The 13084-nt window shown below is 29.6% G+C and overlaps 1 protein-coding gene and 1 pseudogene across 1 annotated transcript in view; both read right to left on the bottom strand.

Annotated features, from left to right (window-relative positions):
- Positions 1-1382, bottom strand: part of LOC115244792 (odorant receptor 22c-like) — a 10861-nt gene extending 9479 nt beyond the window's left edge. The window contains exons 1-3 of the mRNA XM_029822735.1: positions 1239-1382; positions 878-997; positions 585-702 (exon numbers count right to left, since the gene is read on the bottom strand). Coding sequence (XP_029678595.1) covers positions 585-702; positions 878-997; positions 1239-1382 — 382 coding nt within the window. The remainder of the gene's footprint in view (positions 1-584; positions 703-877; positions 998-1238) is intronic.
- A 5992-nt stretch (positions 1383-7374) lies between these two features.
- Positions 7375-13084, bottom strand: part of LOC115244793 — an 8299-nt pseudogene continuing 2589 nt past the window's right edge.

The raw sequence follows: 13084 nt of genomic DNA, 5'->3' as shown, positions 1-13084 counted from the left end.
TTTTGTCTTAAACTTATAGATTTTAAGATATTTCAGTGGATACATTAAAATGGCCTATCCTATATACAGGGTGTTCCGGAACAACCTTCCGTCCGTGAAATGACGTATTCCTGATACAATTCTAAGACGATTTTTCCTTTACCAAAATTTGAATTGAAGCGTAATTTTTGAGTTATAAGCAAAAATAGTTAGCAAATCACGCGTCGAATACAGAAGGCAGGCAGGAGCGGCGCGGCGCGCCGCGAGCGCCCGGCACAGCTGACCGTCTGATTACCACCGCATGAGTCGCTAACTATTTTATCTTACAACATAAAATTATGCTTTAAATAAAATTTTGGTAAAGAAGAAAATATCTCAGAATTACAGTTCCCTAAAATATGCTTATTTTTTAAGAAAAATTAAGTGCTCCTCCAATTTTTGTGAGGAATTTATATATATACATATACATATACATATATACACATATATGAAATATAGAGATGATGCATATTCTCTTTCTGAATCGATTTTCTTCTGAAAACTTGGCAGCTCTTGCACGTTAAAAAGAAAGCGTGATTGTATTTGAAAATCTAAAAAGATCTTACTCGTAAGTGCAGCGGTACAACGTCTGGCACTGCATCCATATTCGTTTATGATAGCAAATTCGTTTTTGTCTTTTAACTCATTATATATGAGCTGTAGCTGCTCTAGTAAATCTCTTACCTGTTTTTTAAAAAAAATGTATACACCGTTTTCATATATAAAGTGACATGTAGAAAAAATTGTTCGTACAAGAATTTATTTTACAATAATATTTTTCCTGTTCGTTATATTTAATAAGTTGTCAACTCATAAATTATTCTATAAGCTTTGAACTTTAAGTACATTATATACTCACAGCTTTGATATTAACACCGAACAGATTATATTTTATCACAAAAAGAGCGAAAAAAGATGCGGAAGATAAAACTTTGGCGATGAAATCCGGTGTACATTTGTGTGAAATAAATGGTGTACACTGTAAATAGTAATTTTACTTACGAGTTTGCATCAAATAATTATTTTTCTGAATTAATAAGCGCGCGCACACACATACACACACATACATACACAAATTTTTTATTTTATCTATTATTGAACTCTTTTAAAATAAATTTTATAATATTATATTTGCTTGAAAATTTTATTTATAAACACAACTTGCTTCTTTGCAGTATAATTTGTATATATTAATAATATCATTATATATTAGAGCTTACCTGAAATATAAGACTTGTCGTTAAAATAGTAGACAAGAAAATGAATTGAAATCGAGTGAAGTTCGATTGTTTATAGGGCCATAAGCCAATAGCGAGCAGAAGGATCCTATTCAGATTAAAATACTGAGTCTCTAGACAGATCATCTTCTCGCGATGTCTGGGACATATATGATAATAAAATAACAAAAGTACATCCCCTTTTTTTCTATTGATTGACCATGTATTTTATTTCTTTTCTTTTTTGATGTAAATTTTAACACAAATTGCATATAATTTCGTGTAACGCACAAAGCCGATACAACTATAGAACGCGGTAAAAATAAAATATCCACAGTTCAACAATATTTCTCGCAATAAAATCCCCAATTATGCGATCGATTTGACAGCGGAGTAATTTCAGGGTGTTATTTAAGAAAATGAGAGAAAAAATATTTATGGAGAGAATTTCTTGCGCGAAAGTTGCGCATGCGTATTTACAATTTCATTCGGACCGGAAATTTACTCATTTCAGTCTATTGTTCGCACTCATAACGTACGTTTGGTTTTCAAGACAAATGTCATTAACTGTTGAGAGCATATATATATATATATATATACCATGTAAATGATTTAATAATTTGGCAATATACAAATTTAGAATATAAATAATATATAGGCAAAATTAAAATAAATATGTTGCAATTTATGTAAGAAAAAATATTCTATGCATGGGTTATAGTTATGTTCATTATTGAGCTCTGTTACACGGCACCCTTAATCGGGTTTAATAACATCCGTAGTTGTAAAACTGGCCAATCACAGCTATTCCTCTGAAGAATGGAATGACTGTGATTGGCCAGCCTTCGAACTACGGATGTTATTAAACCCGATTAGGGGTGACGTGTAAACGAAGTCACTGATAATTCGTAGCCGAAATATTTTACGTACTGACATATATATATTTCGGCTGGGAATTATCAATAACGTGGCTCTCAGTCTTGATGACGTAAACAATAGCGCGCTAATGTTTATGTATTACTTGTTATCATACACACGGCGATACTTTTGAATAGTACTGTAGTAATGAAAAGCGCTCCGTCAAATATATATAATTTCTTTTTTACTTGTTATCATTTGCACGGCGACGCTCGAGCAGTAAAGTAGTAGAACAATGCTTCATATATCGCTAAATTCCTGTTCTAAATGCAATTGCAATTAGTATCGACTCTTAATTCGCTATTATTTTAATTATTAAAGTTAACAATAATTTAATTTTTGATAAACAATTTGAAACTGTATGACGATAATAATAAGGTGCGTATCTCGTGTGATTGTTTCGCGATCAGAAGTGTCGTGCAAAGTGTTTCATGATCGTATATGACAAATTATAAATTAATCGTGTTTATGCGAGTGAATATGAGTGCCACAAGAGGAAACAGTAAAGAATAAGCAAGAAAAGAAAAGGAGGTTTGGACGACGGGCGTAACAACGTTATGCGATAAGTAATTTATAAATTAAGTATCATTTATAACATGTTTAAAATAGACATTGCTCGTTCCTTTTCCATTTTCTCAATAGTGTGTGTGTTCTTTCGAATTCGAAGGAGTTTTAATCGTTAACAGCGTTAATTATTACTTGCACACTCACACAAGCGCGCGCGCATATATATATAATTACTTACATATTAAGTTGCTCGTTTTTTCAAAATCAATTAAATTAAAATTATACACACATACTTAATATTTGAACTCAAATGCGTTGCTCAGTGTCGAGATAATCAATCGGTAAATATTGATAAAAGAGGACCCAGCACCAATAATCTTGACATTGACATTATTTGATATTATAGAAGTTACTCTCCTGAGTAATCTTCAGAATGTTTTAGCCGTTGCTCGTTGTTTACTAAAAAGTTATTAACAAATAAAGTTAACAATATAAAAATGTGAATTTAACTCTATAATTTGAATTTGGTAATTATGCAGATATAGGAAGCCATCCCCGATTTCGATAATTTTGAAATATGTTACCAACGTCATCATCTTGAGTAATGTTATGAAGATTTCAGCCGGCGCTTGTTGTTTATTAAAAAGTTATTAACAAAAGAATTTCCACGAATTTCCACGAATTATATATAATTTTTAGACATGTACATTTAATAAAGCATAACTTAACAGATTCATTTATTTATGTGTAATAAATCGAACACGTGGACGAGGGTGGGGTTGCGCTCCTTCCCCTGCACCCCCATCTCGAAAAAAACTAACTCATTAGAAGTAAAACATTATTCGGGGTGAATAGTTGTTTTACAGGAAAATAATATGTCAACAACTTATACATGTCGGTGGGGGAGAGGTGGAGCCTTTACTACATATGCTGAAGGGTGAATTTATTTAAAATAAGAATTCACTGGACATGGGTAGAGTGAGATTAGTTTTTTTCAGGGAAGGGGTGCAGGGTGAGGGGCTCCGCTCTTCTCCTGCCAACGTTCGATTTATTACACATAAATAAATGATTCTGTTAAGTTATGCTTTATTAAATGTACATGTCTGAAAATTATATATAATTCGTGGAAATTCTTTTGCTATATTAAATGGAAATTCTTTTGCTATATTAAATGTACATAGTGTCAAAAAAATTACGTTTTATTTAATAAACTTTTTGTGTTAATTACTTATCAATGAACAACGAGCGACGGCTAAAACCTTTTGAGAGTTACTCAGAGCAATAACTTTCACAACATATGTCAAGGTCAGGAACATCGGGGCTGGGTCCTCTTTTGTCAATATTTATTCTTATGCGTTATTATTTCTTTTCTTACCTTATTATTGCGTTGAATATATGACAGTAAAATATGAGGCCAAAGCTTTTACCAGCTGTAATGTTAAATTGTAATATATTGAATACAAGTGATATATTGATAATGAGTTTTGAGATATATTTATTTTTTTGCCATTGCGAAACTCTAACGATGCGATAAATAATCCATAGACACCTGAAATAAAGTCTTGGGCATTTCTTTGTAACAGAAACAGCATCAGTTTCTGTACATATAACGCAGTTGTGTACCACTGAACGTCGTACCTATTAGGTGTACAAATAAGTTTCCGCCGTTTGACAAAAGTTGGCGCCACCAGTAAGTTATGGTTAAAATTGTCAGATGTAAAACGTCCTTATCGTAAGATTGGACGGGAGCGTCCCGTTTGACCACGTTGATATTGACCACGGTCCCCATTGACCACGTTGAGATTGACCACGTTGCGATTGACCATGTTGCGATTGACCACGTTGATATTGACCACGGTTCCGATTGACTACGGTCCCGATTGACCACGATTCTAATTGACCACGGGCCCGATTGACCACGTTGATATTGACCACGGTCCCGATTGACCACGTTTATATGCTGCGTAACCAGTTTTGTAGATATAATTTTTTAATCAGTTTACGATACAAACATACTAAGTTTCTAAATTAAATCTAATAAAAATTATATTAAATTTATATAAAAATATAATGTCCAAGGAATTTTCACTTTGGAGTAATTTTTATCGTATTAATTCTTTACTTTGTTTATAAAAATATAATTTATGTGCAGTATTAGTTAATCAAAAGTTTTAAAGTAAAAGATAAAAAAAAAGAAAAAGAGAGATTTCTATAATTTCATTTTATATCTAAAAATTTTAAACAGTCTACAGATATGTTCAAGATATGCAATAAGGATTATTTCGATTGACATCATTACAGCCATTCCTATGCAAAATGCTGCATTTAAATGCAGGAGGATTTAAAAAAATATTTTTCTTGATCTACGAAATACTCTGTCATAATTGGCAGGCGACATGTTTGAGATACATTTATCGGTAAAATAATATCAATTATATTCGACCAAAATTGTGCGACAATAAAGCAGATATACTACAAATATTGACTGCTAGAAGTGTTAGAAAATAATTATCATTTAAGCTTCTGTTGCATAATTTTAGATATATTTGATACAATATTTTGTCTTACCTGTAAATGCAATCGTATAACATTCCGCATTATAATTATATTTTTCAACGATAAAGTTTTTATATTCATCGCTTAATTGGTCGTATACATGTTGAAGTTATGTCAGTAAATTATCTGTTGATCCAACAATTTGTTATATTGTTTTTATGTTTGTTAGAGAAAATTGCTAGTTATAAAAATATAAATGTTAGAAATCTCTCTTAGAACAAATATTAAATACTGATAACTTATAGTTTTAGTATTAATAGCAAAGAAAATGTATTTTATCACAAAGATTGTAAAAAAGCGCGCTACATAAAATCTTGACGACGAAATCAACGGTGTATTTTGAATTAAGGAATGTAGTAAACTAAAAAAAATATAATTTTCATTTTTATAATTTTTTTTTAAATATTGGTTTTAGCATATATTATAATTAGAGAGGGTAATTGTTTACTTTTAGAGGAGCACTTCAGAACTACCTTGACCTTGATATATGTTGTCAAGGACATGACCCTGAGTAACTTTTCCTTATAACTTAATCGTCGGTCATTCTTCATTAAAAAGTTATTAACAAAAAAAATTTGATTTGAAACGAAAATTTGGTTTGAGTTATACAACGTAACCCAAACTAAATTTTAGTTTTAAATCAGAGATAGGTTTCACTGTGTTCACGCATATATTTTACAACGCAAGGCAAGCTCCACGCCACAATTGTTGTGTGGATGGAAAAATGTATGCATAAACGCAGTGGGTTCCGCCCACCTTACGGGGGGGGGCTCCACTTCCGAAAGATATAACCTAACCCAAACCTATTTCTGATTTAAAACTAAAATTTGGTTTGAGTTACGTTGTATAACTTAAACCAAATTTTCGTTTCCAATTAAACTTTAACTTTAAATATCTCAGAAATTATAAGAGGCCGACAATTACGTTATAAAAAAAAGTTATTCAGGGTCATGTCCTTGACAACATATGTCAAGGTCAAGGTCGTTCTGAGGTGCTCCTCTAAAAGTAAACAATTACCACATATTCAAATGGATCAGATATTTTAAATTGTGATAATTATTTTTTTATACATAATTATATTATATAAAAATTATCAAGGCCAGAAAATAAAAATTTCCAAATTACAAATGATCAAAATAAGACAATGATATAGCATACCAAAATTACGCATTCAGATAATTATATACATATATATGATATGCATACCAATCTGTTAATTATTTTTATTATTAAACTTATTTCATCTTTCGGTTCCTTTTTCTTCGTTTTTGGTGTTCTATAATAAGCGTTTTTTTAAATATAAGTTATATGTGTAACTATTAGTAAAATACCATCGTGTGATCGGAACATGTGCAAGTCAACTAATTTCTCAGTAAAGTGTATATATGTATAATTACACGATCGATACGACGCTGAAAGTACAATATTTCAAAGTATGTCCTTTTCCCATGAATGAAATTCTTTGCATGAAATTACCCCACGCAGGCGCTATTCTCCTTTTTCGGAGCCGACACTTAATTATAATGCTGACTCTCGTAAGATATCTGGCCTTCGAGAGGTGTTTCTACCTCTTCAACTTTAAACATGTCGATGTCGGATGTATCTGATAAAACTCATGTCATCTTAAACTGAATACATTAGATAAATGCGCAGCACTTTTAAATTTTAAATTGACAATCGGCACAATTAATATTTGTTCATCGTTGCTAATATTTTGTTCAAGTATATTTAATAGAAAATAATATTAATCACATTCTCTACTAAATATACTTTTATTTAATTGATTCTTCTGTTTTTTTACTTAAGTGATCATATAAGTGCTAACGCTAAACAATGAATGATTTGTTTAGCAATAATGTGTCATTATAAATATTATACATTGAAAATATTAAAATAAAAGTTAAAATAATTATATCTGTATTATTATTTTTATTTGAAATATACTATGTAAAGTATTTACTCCTGATGCAGATGTAGCACGATAATGTTTGAATTAATTAATTTTATTTCTCCATATTTCTCTTTGCATGAAAATTCTAGCTACACTTTTACATGCTGCAAAATAGAATCTTCTACCTTGCTTAATGCATGAAATATAGGAATATGTTACTTCTGTGTTAATTATATTATATCCATGCTGTTATTTGATTTAAATTGGTCATTGTGTGGAATATATAACTGTAAAGTAAGACACTGAGGTCTTGACTAGCTATAATGAAAGATATTCTGTTTCATTACGCTATCCATTCGTAACATATGTACATCACTATAAATATATTTTACATATCGTCTTACCGTGGCAAAAAATTCTATAGATACGACAAATAATCCGACGTTCAAAACAAAATCTCTGGATTCTCTTTGTAACAAGAATAATATCATTTTCTGTATATGCAAGGGAGCTATATACCACCGAACGTTATATCTACAAAATTAATTAATCGTAATAACGGATAACTTGAGACACATTGCAAAAGTTTATTAATTCTCCGCTTGTGCAAAAACATTGACTTTTACATTTTAATATAACAGTATAATATAAAAGTCTCCAAAGTGCGAATAAATTTCTCAAATTTTATTTTGCAGGAATGTTCCTTACACGGTAACAAATACGTTATGATTATGATCCGTTACATATTGACCGATATAGTTGGATAAGAACATATATAAGACAGTGATTGTTGCACCTAAAATATGCAATATTAATTCCTTGACATTATTTAAAGATATATCATCTGCATGTATAATCTGAAAAATCTAAAACACGAATACCATTGATAATTAATCTCTCGTGCATATAATGTAATTATGATTTTACCAATAATAGCATGCTTTCATGTTTTGTTTTGTGTTCTATTAATTACTATAAAAAGTCAAAATTATTATTTGTTAATTATCTTGAAATATTAATAATATTAGACTCTCTTTCTCTCTATCTCTCTTGGCATACAAATACAAGGACTGTTTGGAAATGAGTTATCGACTGGATGATTATCGCCATACTTAATAAATAGTTACAATAATGAATTTGAAATATAAATCTATACTTTCGTGTATTGTAAAATATCGAAAGTAAAGATTGAAGAACAAATCAGGAAACTTACTCGATACAAATTGAAGCTCACCGAGGCTACTAGAAATACCATTAAACAGAACATCATCGATTGCATACTCGATTGCAAATGTTTGGTCAATCTTTAAAAAAAAGAAAAATATGTTATATTACTTACAAATAATAATAAATCTAACACATTTTTGAATATATACAAACTTCATAGCTTGTCGATGAATGTCCACAGCCCAAATTAAACCCTCGAATATTAAAAGTTCGTTTTTGAAATTAATATTTTGTAGCATGTTGTTGCTCATTGCGTGTTCGATACGATAGCTAATATACAAGAACAGTAAACAATATATAGCTAATATACAAGAACAGTACGATGAATGTCCACAGCCCAAATTAAACCCTCGAATATTAAAAGTTCGTTTTTGAAATTAATATTTTGTAGCATATTGTTGCTCATTGCGTGTTCGATACGATAGCTAATATACAATGTAATATAATGTATGTGTAGTAATTATGTTCATCAAATAGCATATTTTCTTTGGCTTTAAAATATTTCTTTTAAAAATAACAAGATTACACTTATAAAGCGCGATTTCTTACGGCTGTTCCTATATGCACATTTCATACCTGGCGATTTTAAACATTCCGCAAGTATGTTGATAATACGCAATAAGCGTTGTTCCTATTCCTACCATTGCAGTTGCTCCAATGCAGAACGATAGATTAAAATGTATAAAAATCCAATAGAAATATTTTTCTTGATCGATAAAGTATTCCATTATAATCGGTAAGTTATGCGATCGAGATACGTTTATTCATAATATATTATCGAGGATACTCGACGAAAATTGAGCGACGATAAAAGCAGATACGCCACAAATACCACATACTAAAAGTGTTAGAGAGCAATTATTATTCAAATTTTTGTTATATGATTTTTCTAAGTTTGTTTACATTTTACATTATTTCAAGTTCATTCACACATTATATTTTTAATATATTTATGTTAGCTCAATTGTGATCGATTTTCATATAATGTAATTGATTGCACATTTGAGTCTTTTCTATTTTGTTTTATTTGATTTAAATATATTTATTACTAAAAATATAAACAAACAAAAAAATGTTTTTTATGTCTAAAATGTTTTTTTGTGAAAAAACAACAAACTTTATTTCTTTTTTATTATAAATATTGTTTTTTCGGACAATTACATCTTTATATTTAATTTATTGCAAGTTGATTTTTCATTATTTTTGAATTTTTAATTTTTAGTTGATATATTTGAGCTAACCACTACTATTCTAAATGTAGATTGCATTCCAATTAGCTATATATAATTATGTAATTAATATTTTTAATTTGGTAAATTCTGCAAAAACAAATCAATATTGAATGAATTGTCTTTATTATAGATACAAAAACACAACTTGTAATTTTTAAAATGTATTTTAGTCGCTATTTTAATCTAATAAAAATAACACTAAGATTTTTATATTTTTAATTTGTTTTCTTTAACTTGATTTTAATAAATCAATGAGATATTTGTGATTAAACTGATACCAGACACAACATAATTCGAATAATTTGCAATCAGATGCGTAATAAAAATTTTTGTTATGCAAATGATTTGAATGATATTGTGCTTGATGTAATTTGCGACAAAAGTCTCATTAATTTAATATAATTACTTTCGGACAAGATAAATTAAAAGTAAAAGAACTTTAGTTTTTTCTTATTATATTAATAAAAAATACAAAGAAAAGTGATATTATATTTATCAATATGATTTAAAAAAACCAAATTTCTCTTGATGTAATTTGCCGCAAAAGTCTTATTAATTTAATATAATTACTTTCGGACAAGATAAATTAAAAGTAAAAGAACTTTAGTTTTTTCTTATTATATTAATAAAAAATTTAAAGAAAAATGATATCACATTAAAAAAAATAATTTTAAATAGACCAGGTTTGTTTTTTTTTATAAAAAAAGCACTTTTTTCCAATGTCTGTTTTCTATAAGAAAACAAAACGGTTTTTTTACATCTTTATTTGTTACTAATCATTATAAATGCGTGTTTATGACAAATATTTTCATAGACATAATTGATGTATGATATATATGTGATATATAGAGAAATATGATATGCAAAATATAAATATATGTATATATATAGGGAAAAGTTGGGTCAAACCGGGTAGATGGGTAAAACCGGGTATCCCTGTTTTATTTGTTACTTTTCTTGTATTGGGGCAAAACCGGGTACTTACACATCTCATGTAATGAAAAGAGGAAGAACTGTTATCCTGACTTTGTCTTCCTACAAAAAGCAGTTGGAAACAAAAACTAACCTTAGAAAAAGAAACCACTAAAAAAAAAAAGCTTTTTGAGACCCCTAAAGTTAAAAAGTTAAATAGAGAAGTCCTGCAGGAATGTCGAACAAGAGAATATCTTTATTTGTGATCTTTGTCAATAGAATACATCTTTATATTGTATTTTGATTAAAAGAAATCTAGATTTTGTAATTACACGGTGGTTTGCATATTTTCAAATGGGGACCCGGTTTTACTTTATCTATGGTAGGACAAAACCGGGTACTTTAACTTCTCCACAAAATCTTGTTATTCTTGGCAACCAAAAATTTTTTTTGGCCATTAGCCTTATTTTCTCATAATTTAAGATTCATTAAAGATTACTAACGGTCTGCAAAATTTTTTTTACTCAGATTTTTTGTAGGAAGATAAATCCAAAAAAATACCCGGTTTTACCCTACTTTCCCAAAAAAAAATAATTGTTTTTAAGAAAAGGTATGTAATTATTTACAATGTATTTTTTAAAACAATTATTTGTTTTTTTACACTAATTGATTTTTCTTTTTATTCTGAGCATAAAAGTATTACGGTAAGGGTAAAAGTGACGTTTAGGGGATGCAGCCCCGATGACCTTGACCTTGACATATGTTGTCAAGGTCACTTTCCTGAGTGACCTTCAGAAAGTTTTAGCCGTCGCTCGTTTTTTATTAAAAAGTTATTATCTAAAATATTATTTATTGAATGTGTTTAGTACTAACACATTTTCACATCTTGGACACGTTATTTCGCCACGAACAACTTTCTTCTCACACAAAAAATTCCACAAAGAATCAAAATTGTATGTCAAATTGATAAATTCGTGCAAATGCATATTGAAAATTAAGGAAATCTTGAAATTATCCAACTGACTGATACACGATTATATGACATACTGAGACTGGGGATGTAGATACGTGTTATATACAAACATTCATTACATTCCCAAACACTTATTTGTTTTGATATTCTTATTTAGTATGTTACTCACTATATGTTGTTTATATGGCAGTCAGCATGAATTACCAAGCTTATATTTTAAAGATAGAGAGAAATTAAATTAGAAATAGGTTTGGGTTAGGTTATTTCTTCTGGAAATGGAGCCCCTCCGTAGGGGTGGCGGAACCCACTGTTTTATGCATACACTTTTTAATGCAAAGTAAGGTTCCACATGGGTTTACACCTTTCCACGCAAAGCAAGGTTCAACGCATTCCAATGTGTCTAGTTCTGTGATATTGGAGCCCCCCGTAAGGGGACTAACCCAAACCTATTTCTAATTTAATTTCTTTCTATCTTTAAAATTCCTCTGTCCATTCATGTATTTATTTATTCCACACATTCAATAAATAATATTTTAGTTAATAACTTTTTAATATTATAAAAAACGAGCGACGGCTAAAATCTTCTGAAGGTCACTCAAGAGGGTGACCTTGACAACATATGTCTTTTCTGTTCTACTTTACTCTTTTATCTTTTAATATTGGGAAATTGATCGGGTTACAACACATGTTTCATAATTGCATAAAAAATTTCTTATTATATTAACAAAGGAAAATAAAGAAAAATTTGTCTCATTATTTTGTACAGAAAAGTATTACGGTAAGATTATCGAAAACTAAATATTTTACGAAATGTTTTATTTTTTTTTTATATCAACCCTTTGGGATCCCCTTAAAATATAAAATAACTCAAAAAGTACTTAATGAAAAAATACTTTATTATAGTGTTTTGGAAAGCCCTCGAGGTAAGCTACAAGAATATGTAATGAAAAATAGGGGGCTCCATTTAAAAAAATGAAGATGACCTTCAAATCTCCTAAGCGCCTCCACCTAAAAAAAAAAAGTTCACTTCCACAAGATTTCCCCTTTGATACCATACAACTTTTATTTCAAACATTTTCTCCTATCTCCAAAACTGTGGGAGTTATTCGGGCGGCCTGTCTTAGATGCCTCACCCTGTATATACAGGGTGGACCATTTTAACCAATCTACGCGAATATCTTGAAAACTGAGCTCGATAGACAAAAATGTTTCAGACAAAAGTTTCATGGTATCGAGGAGGCCACATGATAAAAATATGGACTTGATCTTGAGTGACTTTTCAAAAGTGAAGTCAATGTGATTAATGTTTTCTATATATATATAGGGTGAGTTTTTTAACTTGAAACTGTAAAATATCTCGGAAAGTAAGCTTTATCGAAAAAAATGTTTCAAACAAAAGTTGTAGGGTTCGGAGGGGGCCACATGATAAAAATATGTATTTGACCTTGAGTAACCTTTTCAAGGCCAGATCAATGTGGTCGGTGTTTTCTTAAATGGAGTCCCCTTTTTTTATTACATATTCTTCTGTAGCTTATCTCGAGAGCTTTACAAAACACTATAATAAAGTATTTTTTCATTAAGTACTTTTTTAGTTATTTTATATTTTAATCTGACATATTTTGATATAAAAAAT

This window comes from Formica exsecta, unplaced genomic scaffold (assembly GCF_003651465.1).
Source record: "Formica exsecta isolate Colony F162 unplaced genomic scaffold, ASM365146v1 scaffold87, whole genome shotgun sequence".
NCBI classification, from domain to species: Eukaryota; Metazoa; Arthropoda; class Insecta; order Hymenoptera; family Formicidae; genus Formica; species Formica exsecta.
The sequence above is the reverse complement of the archived record's forward strand: the minus strand, read 5'-3'. Positions and strand labels throughout refer to the sequence as shown.